Here is a 19,462-nt window from a genome sequence, read left to right as displayed (position 1 = left end):
GGAAAACATAGTTATTGACACGCTTGGAAACAAACAGAAAGAAGCAAATAATGAAACTAGAGCAGCATGAAACTTGTGATTTCCACTGTAGCTGTGACAACAGTCTGACAACATGTGGGAGAGGTGCCAGGGTGGAAATACTGGACGGTGATGAGCTGATGGAGGGCAGGTGTGCGGGTTGAGAAGAGATCCAGGGGTGTGGTCGAACAGTAAAAAAAAAAAAATGACTTCCTATGTCTTTTCCCAAAGACTTTTTACCAATCAACCTGTTTACCTGTGGAATGTTCCAAACAGGTGTTTTTGGAGCATTCCACAACTTTCCCAGCCTTTAGTCGCTCCTGTCCCAACTTGTTTGAAACATGTTGCTGCATCAAATTCAGAATAAGCAGATATTTACAAAAATCTATGGAATTGATGAGGTAAAACATTAAAACTATTGTCTTTGTACTTTTTTTAATTGAGTATATGTCAAAAAAGGTTTGGAAAATTATCACATTCTGTTTTATTCATGTTTTTCACAGCAGCCCAACTTTTTCGACTTTGGGTTGTATATAATTGTGGAACGACGGATGTCATTGCTGTGGGTCTACCATGGTCGCCTCAAATGTTGTTTTGGCAAGGAAGTGTGAGAGAGCATTATCTCCTTTCCTTTCATAAAGGGTCCAGTGTATCATATGCTAAAGGAGATAAGAAAGGAAGCACTGAAGCACCTTTCCTTAGCATTTAAAGAATCTGAGCTCTTTTGATCGCTGCTGCTTAGATACTTCCAGGTCATTTCACTCAGTTTCACTCACTCAGGAACCTTCCAAAGCACAAAAGACATGGTTGACCACAACCCAGGAGCCAGCAGTGAGACAGCGAGTGCCACACAAACACCACACCCACAGGCACAGAGAGAAAGATAAGGGGAAAAGGAAAACACATAAACACAAGGGAAAATACTGCGGCATCATGTGGCCGTGACATCTAGTGACCTTGAATAATTTTGAGAAATTTCATGGAAATCCATGATATTTCAGTGTGGGCCAGCGCTACTAGCATGACTGAAAAATATGATATTTATAGGAGCATGTCTGCTCGATCTGCACATTTAACCCCCAAATTTCTTGCAGCAGCTTGTTTCAAAAGTGTCCATAGTATTACAAAAATAGGGAGTTTGGATAAGCAGCAATATTTTAGGAGAGACAGGAAAAAGTACCACATAAAGTATAAGATTGTCAAGTACCTCTGGAAGTACCGTGCAATTATGGCTACATATTGGGTAAGGAGAGCAACGGGCCACGTGCTAACGGTATTTCTCTTCTGTGGCTGGTCCAGCCTACTAAAGCTCATCCTGCAGAGCACCGATGTGTTCACACACATTCGTTTGCCGTCCGTGCAGCACACACACTCCTCCAGGCCCTCAGATCACATTTCCAATTCCTCCATCGAGCGCACAAACACACACACAAGTGAATATAATGATACACATATGGAAATATAAGAACCTATGCAGAAACCTACACACAAAAACAGGCAGAAAGGACAAAACACACACACCCAAAAATACAGTTCACCACAAAGACAGAAAAACACAATCATTATCAGTCATTCACACACACACGTGCACAGCCATGCACTGAAGCAGTCACACACACCACACTCACACATCCCTCAGCGCACAGTGTTCACAGCTGAGAAAACAGATTGGGTTTGTTTGTTTGTTGGGTCTCCTCTCCATGTTTGTTTGCTGTGCTTCAGCCAATGGAAAACTACCATCTTCAGGATCATTAAGTGGCTAAAGAGGGCTCCTTTGATTGGCTGTGTGCATCTCCCCAGTGTGTATCCGGGCTCTTGTGTCAATGTCCGTGTTAATGTGCGTAAACGTGTCTGAACTGCTGTTCGGATGCTCGCGTGAATGCTCAAGCGAGCACGTGTTTTGATGTGTTTTGATACATCCTTGACAGGCAGGCACAAAAGCCGACATGATTAGTTGTGTTTCGGTGAAGGCAGGTGCCGCCATTCAATCTTTTATGTCACCCCCACAATACATCACGACTTCCTGTAAATAGTCTGGCAGGCAGATCCTCCTCAACTGTGTTGTGGCAGACAAAATATTTTGCTGCCAGCGTGTCAGTTTTAGCCAGGATGAGAGCCCCTCTCCTCTTTCCAAGCCAAGTTTTGATTGAATAACATTTCTGCAGAGGATATGAGTTTCTAGGCAATTGAATGAGAGTAATGTAAGTCACAGGGAACAGTGCCGGTTTGGTTCCAGGGCTATTACAAAGCTTTGCGTTATGTTAGATATCATTAGAGGGGATTGGTGGGGAGTAACAGCAGCGGTAGAGATTAAGACATCCCACTGTAGATGATGATTGCTTTTGTCAGTCCTCCCTGTTCAAGCCCCCACACCCCCACACTGCCTCTTTGTGTTTTCATCTCTCGTTTACTTGCACAAGGCTCAGTCACTCTCCTCCTCTCCTTCCCGTCTCATTCTTCTTTTCCCTGCGTCGCTTTTTTGTGCATTCTCTCCCTCTTTGCTCTCTCTTTTCTCACGCTGTGAATTGTCAAGGAACAGCTCATCAGTCACAGACATCCGTCCAAATGGCTGACATTGTCAACCCAAACCAAGACAAACATTCTCTCCCAAACAAAGAGGAGCCACAGCTTGAACAGCAACACCTCTCTGATATTCTTTTGGCCTCTGGCTGTGCTAACAACAAAATAGGTGTTGTTTGTGTGTCTGGAACATTTCACTGCTTTGCCCCTTTCTGTGTTGTTGTGGTCCATGCCATGATGCCAACAGGATACTCATGCCCCCGTTGGCAGACAGAAACAGAGCATTTGCCAGTTCAATGAAGTTGCCAATTAACAAAGTCAAAGTTGTGCTGTGTGCTGAGTTTGTTCCAGTCCACGCACTCTGCAGAGTTTCAGATCAATCAAGCCAGCAGCCTGTCATCAGCTGAGCAACATTTGGAATATTCATTGAAGCTCACATTCGGTGTTGACTGCTAATGATCCCGTCTTTCTTTGTGTGTGTTTTCACAGCTGCGAGCCCACGCAGTAGACATGAATGGCAACCAGGTGGAGAATCCAATCGATCTGTACATCTATGTGATCGACATGAACGACAACAGGCCTGAGTTTCAGAACCAGGTGTACAACGGCTCTGTGGCCGAAGGGTCCAAACCAGGTAAGAGTCACTTCTGCTCATCGTAGATGCAGCTGCATGGTAACACAGGTGTGGGTGCAGGTTCATTTGAAAAGTGTGCACCACATCAAAGCAAAGCTTGCATGTTGTTCGCCATCATAGCTTTGCTCTTTGAAGAAAGTTAAAGCTAATTTTTAGAGCATCGCATGGCAACAAGGAGCTCCCTGGAAAAACTAGATGTCTGGCACAAAGTGATTGGGCTGTGATTTGTATGTCTGGTCCTTTAATGCTGAAAGCTTCCGCTCCTTTCCATGTGCATAATTATCACACACAGTCACAGCAAACTCAAGCTTAGTTGCTATTACATTCATGATTGACATTACGATACATTACACCTAAACAGCAAACCCCTTTCAAGTACAACTCTCTATCATTCATTTTCTGTTCAAGCAGTCTAGTTTATTGGTTAGCAGCTTAGTTGCAAAGTCAACATTATACTGATTGTCAAGTACCTATTATGTATACTGGACAAATCATTTGTGTTGACTGTATTGATCTAAACTAATTGCCCTTGCAGAGAAAGCCACGGTGTAGCCATGGCAGCTTCCTACATGACTGTTAGTACTGTTGAATCATTTCAACTTTTATCACATTCTTTCCCCAGACTTATTTTTGCTGACAGCTAATTCATCAGGCCAATTTATCTCAGCCAGAAACATACAGCACACTATACACACAACGCTTGGATGGTGTTCCTGCCATTTTCATTGTTACAAAGGTGAAAGTGAAAACTGAAGTAATTCCCCAGTATTTGACACTGTGAGTCTGAGTCCGAAAGAATCAAATAAATAGCCACTGTGCCGTAGTGCAGCGGTTCCCAACCTTTTTTGACTGGAAGAGGTCAAACTTTTTCCACAAAGTTTTACTTCAAGAATATTCACAGAAAAAAAAATTTCAAACATATTGCAGAAATATGCATTTATATATATCTATATCTATATCTATATATAGATGTAAGAGTTTGTTATATGCACCTGTGCACATATTAAATTCAGGGCTCCACAACATACAAGCTCAACAACAGAGCTGGCATTGTAACTGCAGAGGACGTGAACAGTGCTGTCACCTTTTGTTAGACAATGATTTGAGCTCAACTGTACTTTTTGTTCAGTTCTGATTGGTCATTATGAAAGTCGGAAAATGCAAGTTTATAATCAGTTAATTGTAAAAGTAAAATTATGTAATGTAACAATTTAAATGGATGCAAAGAAAATCATCACTTGTTCTTGCACTTTCATAGCGTCTGTGCTGTCCTCTGCAGAAGATGATTAATACAATAATCCATTTGAAGCTGTGCTTTCAGCTGATTTATTGGATTAGTTTAAAATATTAACAGATACATTAATGAATGATTAATTTACAGTTACTGTAATGCACAGCTTTTTATTTCTTTAACTTTTTTAACCATTTGAGTCTATTCTTGTCCACCTTCAGAGGGCCCTTCAGAGATGTTTCAGTCTTACTTGAGGTGTCCTTGAATAAACTTAGACTTGTATGGCCGACCAACAATTTGAGGTGTGAATTTGCCGGGACTCTTGCACTTTTCGGTTGGTTCAGCTGAGGGCAAGTTCATGAGATATTTGTTACAGTATCTTGGCTGGATGCATCATTATCAGATTCTGCAGAGCATGGAGAGATGTAGACCTTTCCTCAGAATCAGGGTACAGAGTTGTGGTCAATGCGAAGCCAGAGACGAGAGCAGAATGTGCAAGTAGCTTTCATGTCTCGACTGGAAGAACTCTTGTTCTAACAATCAGACCCTGAGGACCCATGTTTGTCTTCACAGCATTCAGATATTGTTCTGCTGCAAAGTTTAATCTCTGGGGGATTTGTAAACAATATAGAAAAGCATGTTGTGTGTCTGTACGTGTGTGTATGGATGAGCAAGTATGGGATTGACTGTGTGTGTGCGTGTGTGTGTGTGTGTGTGTGTGTGTGTGTGTGTGTGTGTGTGTGTGAGAGAGAGAGAGAGAGAGAGAGAGAGTACTGGTTACTCCTCAGTGGAGCATGGGTCTATATACAGAGCTCCTAATTAGCGAGGGCAGCCAGACATTCCAAAAGCTACTTTCTTCATTTTTTCACGCTGATACTCTCGGCTTAGTTTAAAATGAGAGCATGCAATGACAAAAGTCTTTGAATTAAATTTTGTTTTGAACAGAATGAAATCTGTGATACCAATTAACAGAAATATATTACACTGTACTGCATAATTGCTGTGCTCTTCATTAAGCTATCACAAGAAACAGTTGTTTGTGGAGCACAAAATGTCAGGTGTTGAGAGTTTGGTGTCAAAAAAAGCATATTTTGTGTGGAGCGCAGTGCTTTTTGTCTTCCTTTGCTAAGTCTTTGGTCTCTGAATTGATTAATTTTAATTAAGAAAATAGGCTGCAAAGTCTTGCTGGCCTAATTGCCTGTTTAGTCGAAGAAAACAAGAATGAGTGGGATTCATCTTCAGTGTTGGTTCAAGGAGACATTTTATACTTTTCTGCCCCATTTAAGCCTTTAATATATCCTCCGCCGGTTAAATCTTTCACTCACTAATAATGGACCCAGTTTAGACCTCAAGTTAAGTGCCACAGACGTCTTGGCTGAAGTCTTCAGATAGAGAACAGGAAACACAACCAAGTGCAAGATAGGTCATGAGGTCATGTGCATTTATTTATATCAACTTTGTCAAACCTATATTGAGTGCACCTTTCTTTACACAGCAGGAACTCTGCTCTACTGAATCACAAAACCTAAAGCAACAAGTAAAATATTAAGATCCAATGAAAGAGCTATCTGAGGTAAAATAAAGAGGAATCTGAGGCAGAACTAGTTCCCTTTCTCGGCTTGGGAGCTCCTCAGATTGTCTGGAGTTTCTTCCCTCTTTCACCTTTGTCCATCCTAAAGAGCACCTCAGCTCATTAGCACTTCACCTGGCTTCTTCTTATGATAGAAATTTATTCCTCCAAATCCTTTAAACTGAACTTTCATATCACACGATATTCTGAAATTTTAAGTGGTTACCAAAAGAGCCAACAGATCAATAAGGTGCAGAAAGCTGGCACTTGCACTGAGCCTCACAGATCACAGCATTTGCATGTGGCTCAGATCATTCTGTGGAATCGAAAGATGACCATGGAAAACCCTGAGGGGTTACTCCAGGTGACACACTCTTTTGCCGTCCTGGCAGCGGGTGGTGTGTTGAAACCTATCACTGCAGCTGACAGGCGCTGCTCAGGGCAGGGTGTCCTGCGATGCTGCTGGAATATCTCCGTTCTCTCCCGCTGCCCACAGCGGGTTTAAACAGTGGTGAAACATCAAAGAATATTCAGATCTATTATCACATAATGATCCAGGACACAATATAGTTACACTCACACTGTGGTGGGCTTTGCCAGTTATTATTTCCATTCACTGCATGAGCCCATCGGGACCCAGACAACTCAATTGTATTAAAAAAAAAAAAACTAAACAAAACATCAAAATCAATTTTTCACAAGCTTTCAGTTCTATCACATTTTGTACAAAATTTCAGGGTAATAAGCAATGCAGTATCTGTGGCTATCGTGAAACTTCTGCCATAAAATCAAAAACCAACAAGCAATTACAAAGATATTCTTTGACTGACCTCTTGATGCTGACATTCTCTTCACTTGTATGGGTGTGGAGAGAAGTCTCAGCAGCGGAGATCTCAAAAACCTTGGCAAGAAAAGGAAACTATCTCCATGGAGAGTGTTAGATACCGCTAGTGTTAAATGGAATTTCTTTAAGCACGAGAAAAAGGTTAAAAGATTAAATTCCACCATAATGTCAGTAAAAAGTGTGAAACTGTCCAAATTAATACAGCATGTGTAAAATATTTCTAATATATTCATGTGCTGATGACTTTGCAACCAATTCAGTGCTCATGCTCTGTCATCCCAATAGAAACTTAATTGAGGGAATATTTAGAATATTTATCGGCACTGTCTCAGCAGAAAGATGAGCAGCGATGCATGACAAGTAGAAAAGTTCATTGCATAGTTCTCCACCACACCAATGAATCGAATAAACCTCTGCTCGAAGGAATGTGTGCTCTTCATCTAAAGTGCGCACAATGAATAAATCCAAGTATATAGAAACATTTCATTTAAAATTCTTTGATATATACAACCCCGGGGTGGGGTTGTATGTGCAAAGCTGCAGTAGTATCACATTCTGTATCCACAGCCCCAGATATCACCAGCTATCAGAGGTTCTCTGAGGCATTACAACACATCTTTACATCTTGCGCTGCATGAAAGCCATCAGAAAGGGAGACCTACAGGGAACCACCCTTATCATGGCCACCAGATGTTATGTAGGGAGAGATCCGATCAAACCGTCAGCCAGGATCAGTTTGAAATGCCTTCATTTGTCACCCTCTGCCAATGGGTCCCCCACTCTGCACCCACTGAACCTTTGACTAATAGAATTTAATTTGTGCAGGTAATCAAACGTAACAGTACATGACGAAATGAGCTATCTGATCACAGTCAGCTCTTGTTAATGAGGAATAAATGGAATTCAATCTGAAACTGCGGAGGATTATCCTGGGAAACCTGCTAAACCTGTGTGCAAATAGGTTCTTTTGGTTGTTCTCCTCATATAGTATCAGAAAAAAATCGCTTGTGGCTTTTGGCTCTGGAGCTATGAGCTCGGGCTAACCTAGAGTACGCACATAAAAAAAAACCTCTGCCTTTTCAAGATCACCAAAAATGATCGGAATTTGTATGAAATCTTCAAGACTGTGACATGAGGCAGTACATGCTCTGTGTTAAGTGGCCTCAGATAAAATCAACATGGCGTGACTCCCTCAGAAAGCTCCAGTGTTCTGAGGCAGCAGTGTACTCAGATCATCTGCCCTGTGATGTTCTGTCGTCCTCCTTCCCTCCCCCTTCCCTCCTGACTCTGACAGCAAGTTGTTCCCTTTTATGGACCGTCTTCCTCAAAAAGGCCGTCGGAAATGAGAGAGCAAGATCAAAACCAGCAGCTGAGTGCCTTCTCTCACAGTCAATTTGCCCTCCCAAGGGGGGGGGCAGGGGTCTCTCTCTCTCTCTCTCTCTCTCTCTGTCTCCCTCTCTCTCTCTCCTGACGAGTTTCCAAGCAGTTGCAGAGAAATTTGAGAGACTTTCTCTCTTGCCTTGGGGGGGTAATTAGGCATTGGTGCAGGAAGGGAGAGATGCAGTGATGGAGGCGAGCAGAGGTGGACGAGCACAACGATGTTTCAATCAGTATTGGAGGCAGACTTGGTGAGCGTGTGTTTCTCGCTGTGCTCCGTGCTGTTAGTCAAACACATCAGGGCTACATGAACAGTTTTATTGACACAGAGGGTCAGCACTGCCATCTCAGCATAAAGGACTGTTTCTCTGTCCGTTTGCAGTTTTTTACCGGTTTGTTCCTACAGACAAGAGATGTGGAGCAGAGAATCCGTTGGACCTGTGGGTATGAAGTCATGCCACCTTTACATGTTAGTTCCATTAGCGCCTGTAATTCAGAGTTTTCTCATACAGTGCATTTCACCATCGGTATGCTCTCATACCTCACCCGACCTTTGATAAGTGCCAACAAAACAATTTTATCTCCGTTGAAATGATAAGGTGCTTAATTTTCCCATCCAGAGCAGTAGTAGATATTCATTTAGCTCTGGATAAGATCAGAAAAGCCTCTATGAAAAAACACAGTTGGATGAGCTGCTTTTTCCAGAAGTAAGTTTAATCCTTGTAAAGTCTCTCATGAAAGTTATGTTTTGATAATATTCTCAATGAAAGATAGGAACATTTATTCTCCTCAATTATTTCACAGTATTGTGGGTTTAGGGTTGTGACCATCATGTTCTTCCTCTCAGGTGGGAGATGATGCCCGTGAGATTAAATGTAGGCAAACGTGTATGGACTTTGTTTTGAGATGTTAGTATGGCTGCTTCATTTATACTTAAACAAAGTACAAGGTTTACATCCGCCTCCCAACAGGAGTTGGATCGACTAATCAGCTTGCTTTATGCTCAGGTCCGACCGTCAGCCTCTGCCATCAGTGGTTACTGATAACACCCTTCACTGCATTGAGGCACTTGAATGTTTATGTGTATCGTCAAGTGTCGTGATTCCAGTTTTACCCAGACACAAGAATAATACTTCTCTCATTTTCATTTTCAGAATTTTTTTTTTTTTTTGGACTTTTCATGAAAGGTAATCCAATGAATTCTTATTGTACTTCTATTAAGTTCGGAGACTTGCAGGAGACTCAATAAAGAACCATCATATTCAGTTCTGCTGAGGCGGAGATATCCTGACCTTTTACACCTAGAATGGATCGAGTCCCAGAAACCCTGGATCCTACAATTCCCATATATCAAACACTCCAAGCCATGAAAACCCTGAGGACAAAGCTCTGCCAGAGCTACAAAAACCTTTATACAAACATGTTTTAGGTTAAGTACTTGACATGTTTCAAATCTAGTGGAGCACCAGACAAATGCTAACACTGCTGCTCATCTTACTGTATGCACAGATGATTCAAGCAGGGCCATTTTAGGCCCATCCAAGCCCTGCGGATGCTGCCAACGGCTAATCAGCTACCATAGTCTATGCAGAAAATGAACTGGACTTTGGCTGCAACAACAACCGCGGACATCCAGAATAACAGCCCTTTCAGTTTATGAGTTGCTTCCTGTGTGACAGACTCAGACTGGAGTGTACAAGCTTGTGCAGGTCCAGCTATTTGCCTTCCACAGTGGTCCCTGTAAGCATGTAGAGATCCACAGGCACGGCTATCATGCAGGAACAGTGATCAAGCTAAAAGGTGAACTTAACCCATCCTGTTATGAATGCTGCCTGTTTCTGACCTCATAGCTGTTTTGAATGGTTTCATTGTGTCCTTGTGTCCTCAGAGAGCAGTTGGCTCCATTAGAGGCTCTATTATGATCACCATGTGTCCCCTCCACTTCCCCCAACCTTTTCTCTTACCTCCCTTAACTCTCAATGTGTACTCCTCCTTCTTGCTGTCTACTAAAGCAGCCACTCTTTCAACCTCTATCTTTCCTCCGCTGATGAGAGTTATTATCCTCTTACACTGTCCATCCCCTCTTGCTTCCTGACTTCCCCTTGTACTTTTCCTTTTAGTGGTCTTTGTAAACCCTCTCTCCTTTACTCCCCTCTTCACTTTCTTTTTTAGCTTTGCAATTTCCTCCTCTGCTTCCTATCTTTGCATCTGTGTGTGCCTATTTCCCTGTTGCTGCTATATCTGTCTATCTCTATCTATCTTCCTCTATTTTTCTCAATCTACCCTCTAATTGGGAGGCAGATGTTGACTCTGGCTTACTAATGTTTAGGCAGCAGATAGGCCTCTCCGGTGATCTCGAATCACGTGGGCAAAGTAGCCAACAATATGCGCGCCTGCCACCAGTTAAATTTTCAGCTCCAGCGATTTTGGCGGAAAAGCAATTAGGATTTGGAATTAGTGTTCAAATTAAAGAGGAATTAAACAGGCTCACAGATTAACCCTTTCAGGCATGGCCACCCCTCCAAAAGCGCACCATCATCATATCACTGAATTCTCCTCATTGAAATGAAACATAGCAGCGCTGACATGTGATCCAATATCCTGGCCTCTCCCTCCCTGCGGGACTGGAGTGGTTGATTATATATTGACGCTGTCCTCGGTGAAACGGCAGTAATTGTTTTTCTTCCTCCCGTCTTTCTTTGGACTATTTTCTTTTCCTCACTGGACAAAGTGACAAATCCTGCTTTGGAACTTAATGTCGTTTGAAATGGAATTCGAGGCTACAATTATCCTGTCCATACGGGCTGTCACAGGAGTGATGATGCCATCTAGGCCCAATCATGAGAGTGGAGACACCTGCAACTGCTCAGGCCCGCGAGGGACCGGCGGGTCCAGCAGCTCTCCTGCTTCGGCTGAGGCATTTACATGGATGATTTTGAAGCTTGTAAAGCAAAACTGGACTTTCTTATGTCTGCTGCACTAATTTTGATTGCTCTTGATGTGATAATTGAACATTGGTACTTTGGTGCCACCCACACGGCCAGAGGGCTAATGCATTAGTTGTTGAATCACTTTTTTGTGCCCACTAACATGAAAATAGTGGTATATTTTTTAAAACCATCAGAAATGCTATTCAAATTGTAAGGTTCCACTTAATTTTGACAAGAAATGTAGGTGCTGTATTACAACTTTCTCCTTTTCGCCGTCTCTTTTTTTTACTTGAGCTCCTCTGTCCCCTTTGTCTCCCTAAATTTTCTCTACTTACACTGTCTTCTCATCCAAACGTGTTCATGCTTAAGCCAACCCTTCCCCCTCCTGTGAGCCGACGGTCTTTTTCTCTCAGCTGCAGCAACAGCCTGTAAATGGCCGTCTGATGGAAAGTGACATTTTCACAGAACCCTGTGAGAGAGGCAAGGTGATCTCTCCTCTTTCCAGCACAAAGTGCTCCTAATTGCCTGGTCGCATTTGTGAGCATCAGCTGACAAACTCGAGCAAATCAATAATTCTGCTCGGGGAAGATGCAGGAACACAGGGCCTCTCACCCTGATCCGTGCTGTGAGGACACACATGCACACGCATACAGATGCACACATGTACCTGTAAGTAGACGCAGACATGCATACACTCTTTACCCACACACTCACTCTCACACACACACTCCCTCCACCTCACCACCTCTGTGCTGTCTGCCTTAAATGGCAGTGTTTATCCGTGATTCTAAGACAAATAGGGAGAGAGCATCGGAGCATTAAGGGCAGCCACGGTGCCGCTGAAGGCTGAAATAATGGATGGTGGAAATGGCAGAAGACCCAGTGCTGCTCATTACTAAATGGACTCTGCAGAGATGGAAACTTTGTCCCACTACCTTGCTATATACAAAGGACAAAACAGCACAGCTTAAAAAATAGGCTTATTTAACAGCTTTGTTTGTGTTTTTGTACTGTGCTCTGTAATAGCTCTCACTCTAAAAGTTGCTTGCCAAAGAACAGAGAATGTCACAGCCATTTGCAAAGTCTGATTGACTTATTTCGTGGTTATAAATGGGTTTGTTGTCTTCTGAGCCCTCTTCCTTCTCTTTGATATTTTCTACAAATTCATTAACAGTAATGGGCTTACAAGAAACCTTCATTATGTATTTTCTAAAATGTATGTGTGTGAAGGACCTTGAAAAGCACATCTTTGTATTTTAATGAATGTCGCCTGCTTGTTTTTGGGTCTTCTTTTTTCTTAGCTTGACCTCCTCTGATGCTGTGTGCACCGATGTACGTCACCTGCTTTTCAGAGTATGCCGCCTGGCTGACAAACTTTCTCTCCACAGGCTCATCTGTGATGCAGGTGACAGCCACCGACTCGGATGACTCCACCACAGCTAACGGCATGGTGCGCTACCGCATCCTCTCGCAGACACCCCACAGCCCCATCCCCAACATGTTCACCATCAACAGCGAGACCGGGGACATCGTTACAGTGGCAGCCGGCCTGGACAGAGAGGTCAGTGTCAGCTGCATGCGTCGTGTCCCTGCTACTCTCATCATTTGACCATTCTCATCTGCATCTACCCAGCCCGAAGATGAAACTTGAGCTAAAATTCTGCCACTGAATGACTTTATGTTATTTTTATCTTGGTCTTCGGTGGTTTTGTTGATACTTCCAGGGGTTGTAGAAGGCCAGAGCAGAACTTGGCTAAGCTAAGGTAACTTTCATGCCTAATACTGAAAGAGACAGACCAGACAGAGAGTGGGATAACTCTCTCATCTCACTCTCAGCAAGAGAGCGAATAAGCGTATTTACCAAATGTCAAACTATTTCTTTAACCACCCGGCCATTACTCTGGTTACTTGCTCCCCCATGTCCCACCCACTCAGGAAGGGACTTGAAAACAAAACAGCTATTCCATCCAGTCAGTCATTTTTTCACACAGCCTTTCTGCAGGAACAAAACCTGACATCATGCACACACACACATAAAAACAGCTGTGTTGTGCTTCACAACAGCAAGTGTGTCCGTGGACAGAGAAGCAATCAAATACGAGTTAGCCGCAATACAATGGATGCTATCCAGGTCTGCACCAAATGTTATTTGGCCTGTCCGTCATTTTACCCAGAAAGATCCAGTTGTAAGTTAATGACAATTCTCAAAATAAATCCTGAAATTCTCAAAATATTTCTCAAATAATGAACTGGAAATCCTATTGCTTACAACAAAAAAGCAGTCATTAAAGCTATGAGCAGTTTATTTTTAGCATCATCTGACAAAAATTCCATAATGACCTTTCAGCTTATTGTAATTTAAGCAGTCTGAATGAAAACTAGACTTCTGCACCTCCTCTTGGCTCCTCAGGGCTTCAAAAATCTAGCCTGTGACAAGAGACTGACCAATCACAGGTCATTTCAGAGAGTGGGTCATCCTATTGGCTGTTCTACAAATGCAGATGCAGGTCCCTTCAGACCTGTCTTGCATAGTCAGATCTAACTCCACACCTCATTTTCGTGCTGTGCCAGAAAGTGACAGTGAAAGCCTGATTCAGGGGCGGAAAATCCTGCAGAAAATACTACAAGTTGTGATAAATTTCAAATACTTCATCAGCCTACAACAGAGTATAGTACTAAGCATGAACATGTCCCGGCTCTACAGTGAACTTTGGGCTCATTATGTTTGATCCCATGACGCTTGTCTCAATGAGTGGCAAAGAGGCACGATGACAAACAGTAGGGAATAACCTTTAAGGGGTGACAGTGATGTGCGTGTGTATGTGTTTGTATGTGGTGCACTAGCCTCTCATCCCGCTGTTAGATGGCGTCACAGCTGCCTCTGAAGCCTTTGCTGCTCTACCCTGGGGCCGCAAGGCACTCGAGTGGCGTCTTTGAGAAAACAGGTCACGGCAAGAGGGACCTCGGACTTGGTGAGACTCACACTGTGGAAAGCAGGCCCTACAAAGCATGAGGTTTCGCAGGGCAACCGACTCTTTCTGCTGCCATTGGATCTTGTAGGTTTGGTGGGAGGGGCTTAGCGGAGTGATAGGGGGCAGCAGAGAGAGCGACAGAGGGTTTTGCATTGTGTATGCTCAATTGTTGACTACAGACGCTTTAAATAAATGTCAAATCTCTCTATATCCATTCACCATCATCTTGTTACAACAAATACAAAAACATCTCAACCTGTATATTCCAGGGTCATGTTTTTATCCCTGGATGTAACTAAAATCAGGATCACTTTCACTGGCACTTTCGAAAATGTCAAATAAAACAGACCAGACACAAAATTCATTCATTCACTTCAGTCATTTGCCTGTTTTCTTATTGTGTATAAATATAAATGATGGGCAAACGGCTAATGTTTGTCTGCATAGTGCAGGGCAGATATAATGGCAAACCCAGCACCTCTGTGTCACAGGAGCTCTCGCTTGATTGTCGTCTGTTGTCTCATGCACTGCTGATGTGTGTGTCTGTTGATTGCTGTGGTCGTTTTCCAACCCACACACCACCACCACCACCACCACCACCACCCATAATCCCTCCTCCATCTTCCATCTTATTCTATTAATGAGGGAGGTCGACTTTTGTTTATCCTAAGCTGCATCAGGTGACTGTGGGCACTGGAGTTTTCATGGCAGACTGTTCATCCACTCTCTCTCTCTTTCCCTCTTTCTCACACACACACACACACACACACACGCACACACACAAACTATCCTCTCTCTGTGGTGCAAGATAAAAAAAAAAAAAAAAATACAACTGGCAAAATCAGGGAAACGTTCAAATTCATATGCCGCCATTATGAGGATAATCTTATCCTCATAACTTAGTTGGCTGATTTTACTACCGACATTAAAGCATCATTGAGTGTGTCTCATAATGTTTATATTCTGAGAAGTCCCAGTGGTCCCTCTTGGTGCTAAACCCGGCCAGGCAGCACTTTAGAAATTAAAACAGGATTTGCCAATGGTAAGGTGAGTGTATAGGAGAATAATTATGGTTGAAATCTCAAGAGCAAAATCGGGTATGAATAACAGAAGAATACAATACATCAATGATCGTTCCTTGTCCAAATTCTGCACAGAGTTGGCACGCCATGATGGCGTGATACATTTGCGGGACAATATAAATGAGCCTAGTGAATGCGAGCCAGCTCTGTGTCCCTGTTTCCAGCTTGGCCCAGGCGGCAGCAGTAGCAGCTGATGTGTGTGAGGCAAAGCTCATTAATCTGGACACATCAAGCCAGGCTCAGTCCCACCTGCCTCTGATCCTCCCACTAAAACTGGGACACACCTGGGAGTTCACCCACCTGCTGTCAAGGTCATCAACACAAACACACAAACAGTCTCAGACACATGGGCACGTGTTCACATACACACTCCCATGCGGTTGTGGTTGTTGCTTAGAGGCAGTAAAGCTGACACAGACTGAGGAGTAGCAGCAGATATGATGAATTAGATCCAAGATGTCAAACTGGATCCATGCAACCGCTGTGATGTATACACATGCTGCTGCACAAAAGCATGAATATGCATACCCACTGTATGACACTGAATACCCTATAAACACCTTTGAGGCAGATACTTTATATTCTCTGTCTCCTCTCCCATCTCTTTCTCTCACACTTTAGCTAATCCTCATCCGCCATGCTGGTGTCTAATTAGAATATTCATGTGCTAATTAAGGGGTGAAGCAGGTTCTCTCGTGTTGAGGAGACCAGGGGGTACATTGAGGTTAGCCTCGTATCACTTACCTCTGACACTGCTGAATACCAATTATTCTCCCTCACTCACTGCCCGCAACCTCTCTCATCCCATGACCTCACATGCCTCCATTTGGTCCTGCCTACAGGCTAACAAGCAGGGCTGAGCCGTACACATGTGTGTTTGACTCCATACATCCTACACTCTGAATATAACATGATTGTTTGTATGTGGGCATGGGTTCATGTTTCACATCTGTCATGTACTGTAATTAATTTTGAATTTTATTTGAGAACAGAATTTAGATTAGAATTAAGATTGCACTAGGTGATGATTTAAATTGGGGTTGACACAAATTTGTGTATGTATATTTCTATAAATGTTGTATTAGAAATAGACTCGTCAGTCAGTCTTCTATGGATGAAATACGTTTCTAGTGAAGCACAGCTCTGGTGCAGCAGGTCGCAAGCAGAGTGGGAGATGTCAGAGTGCCACAGCTGGCACTGATGTTCTCCCTTTGTGCCCTCTCTCCATGGCTCTGGTTCCACTGGCAGGCAGAGCTGTTGTCTTTCATTACCCCAGGCTGTCTCAATCTCCCATGAGCCCTGGATTGGGACAGTTTGGCATGGTATGGTGTGGTGTGGCCCAATGCCAGGGTGTCCACCAGGCTGATGCCAGCTCTACGTTGGACTGTCTCGCCACTGATTAGGACATCGCCTGGACTGCCTCAAGGACTTGAGTGCCCATAGCCTTAAGCTCCATTAGGATCTGCAGAGACTGGGGATACAGGCTGAGAGTATGCATCCTAAATGGGTCTGGGGCTCTATTGTCCAAGGGAAACACTGAGTTATGTTAACTTGCTGCCGAGCACCAAAGCTCCAGGAGCCAGACAACAAAGCCATCAGAGGATTGTCTGTGGGATGCTGAATAAAGTATATTGATGCATGTACATGGACGCATGTGCTACTTGTAGTCAACATTCAATCCAGAAAATATCCACTCAATATCCACTTTATTATGTGCACCTAGCTAGTATTGAATTGGACTTTGCTTTGTCTCCAGAAAAGCTGGAATTTTTGCTTTTATGCCCCTCCAGTTTCAAATCATGTTTTTCCACTTCCTCTTTTGTAGATAATGCTTTTCTATTCTAGTCAGATATTCACTTTCAATGGCTCTCTTTTCTACCAAAGCAAAATTTTTTTGCAGATATTTGGAAGTTCATTCTTTTGTCTCTTCGGTTTCCTGCTTCTCCCTTGATGACTTTTTGACACCAGCCTATTCTTTAAAGGGCTTAATCTCATTTGTTCACAGTGGAATTCACCTATTATGTCTACAAATGTGAGACCCCATTAGGATCCTATGGGAAGATGATTTAGGAGAGGAAATGGCAAATGACCATAAGTCAGAGATTTTGCATTGTATCTGCAGAAGACATACCTTTATACAAGGCAAAACCATGCAGTGTACTTAATATACTGATTTCATCTAAAATACAACAGTGTTTTCCCTTGCGATCAGTGTCAGCCTTTCCCTGGAAACCATATACACGCTGGACAACTATGTCCACCCTACAGTAACTACTTTTTTAACACTATCAGATATCACCGCAGAATCACTTACCATATGTAACATGATTGCCACCTCATTTGCAAGATGTTTGATACTGATTAGTTTGAAGTTCAAGTTTTGCAAGATGTGGTTCTCTTCCTGCTAGCAGTATGGCTGGATGGCAGTGTCCGTCCACAGACAATGAGGTTGGCATATTGTAGTTTTCAGTGGAATGTCACAACAGCTGTCGGATGGATTGCTATGAAATCTGGTGCACACATTTTTGTCCTCCTCAGGATAAATTATGATAACTTCATTGACTTTCCATCTAGCGCCACCATCAGTTCCAAATTTCAGTTTGCTTTGGTGTCCGAATACCTGTCCGAAACTACACATTCCCATCAGCCTCAGCTGCACTCAGTGTTTTGACGCTGGTTAGCAAGCGGTAGCATGCCAACATGCTAAACTAAGATGGTGAGCATGGTAACATTATACCTTATCGGCATGAGCATTTGCATTGTTACAATGCCTACATTAGCATTTAGTTCAAAGCACTGCTGTGCCTATACAGTCTCACAAAGCCAGCTAACATGGCTGTGGACTCTTGTTTCAGTGTGTCAGAAGGGTTAACTTTTCACATAGCTCATATTCAGAGATTAACCGGTTGTTGCTGCTCCTCTTTCTTGTCTCTTATTTAATGCGATTCCATTTCAGATTTTGGTGACCGCATGCCGTCGTCACGCTCTTTGATGAAAGATGACAAACCTGACATGATCTGCTGCTGTAGAACAAGAAGCATTTGCTTCTATCTGGCATCACACTTTTTATCTGTTTGTGACATGCTGGAGCCACGAAGTCCGACAACGGCATGTTCATCTTACTCATATTTGCTTGATGGTGTCCTGTCTATGGTACCGTAATGCTCACTTGAACAATCAACCAAACTTCATGTCCAGTCGTGTTGTGAGCTTTCTTCTAGCAGCTTTATTTATGTGTGACTCACAGCCTTTATTTATCCAGTATGTGACTCTGAGCCGTTTGCGTAAATGTGGAGGTGTATCAAATAAAGTGGACTCTCAGTGTATATCTCAGATTTACCTTCGTGTCTCAGTGACTGTGTCTACAGTGGGATTCAGAGAAAAGCTTTAAGAGAACAGTGTGCTGCTTGCAATAAATCATCCCTGGCTTGTGTTCTCATCAAATCAGCGTTGAGCAGTTTGTGTCCTCAGACCAACTTGAAAGCATCCCTGCGAGGGATGCAGAGAGGAATGATGATGAAGGTGGAGGCAAAACAGGTTTCTCTGCTTATTTTTGGCACTTCCTGGGAAAATGTGTGAAAACAGAAAATAACTCAGACATGTACTGTATTTGATTGTCAGAATCCCTCCCAACTGCAGGTACTTCACTTGTCACTAAATATGCCATTTTTTTCTCTGGCAACATGGATTTGTAACTGAACTGAAATGAATTGGACTGATTTGAATCGAAGGAAAATGTAATGAAGTGGAATGGAATAGCATCAAATCAAACTGAGTAAATTTAATTAAAGAGATCTCAGCTGAACTGCCCTGAAACTGTAGCATGGGTCACTGATACTGAGGGTCAGTGAGGTAGAGAGAGAGTACAGTCACAGGAAGGAACAAGGCTGGTCTCAACACTTTTAGCCACGAGAACTGGGCCATTTGAGACAGATTGTAAGTGACAAACTAATGACTGAGCCTGGCAGGCCGGAACTCAATGTACAAACTACACGAGTAAGAGCAAGTCTGGCTGGCCTGGCCTCTCCCTCTTTACCCTCCTTGAGTGGTCCTGTACAGCGCACCAAGTGAAAATGCACACTCAGCTCAGATATAATTAATTCACAACTGTACGTGTTTTGCCAGAAAACCACTCCTCTCCAGTTTCTTGTTCGACATCGCCTTACACGTTCAGACCATTATTTCCCCTACTTTGTTCTTGCTAACAAAGTCTCACTGGAGCACAAGTCCATTTGCTTACAAACCATGCGCAGCCAGGTTTTTTTCCACCTGTCCTGCCGGCTG

At 43.1% G+C, this 19,462-nt stretch overlaps 1 protein-coding gene across 2 annotated transcripts in view; it reads left to right on the top strand.

Annotated features, from left to right (window-relative positions):
* cdh4 (cadherin 4, type 1, R-cadherin (retinal)) overlaps positions 1-19,462 on the top strand; it is a 196,035-nt gene that overhangs the window by 152,347 nt on the left and 24,226 nt on the right. For both annotated transcript variants that reach the window (XM_076751779.1, XM_076751769.1), the window contains exons 7-8: positions 3,028-3,172; positions 12,513-12,685. In XM_076751779.1, the coding sequence (XP_076607894.1) occupies positions 3,028-3,172; positions 12,513-12,685 (318 nt within the window). The remainder of the gene's footprint in view (positions 1-3,027; positions 3,173-12,512; positions 12,686-19,462) is intronic.

The sequence above is a fragment of the Chaetodon auriga genome, chromosome 2 (assembly GCF_051107435.1).
Source record: "Chaetodon auriga isolate fChaAug3 chromosome 2, fChaAug3.hap1, whole genome shotgun sequence".
In the NCBI taxonomy this organism is placed as follows: Eukaryota; Metazoa; Chordata; class Actinopteri; order Chaetodontiformes; family Chaetodontidae; genus Chaetodon; species Chaetodon auriga.
This window is presented reverse-complemented; position numbering and strand designations above follow the sequence as displayed.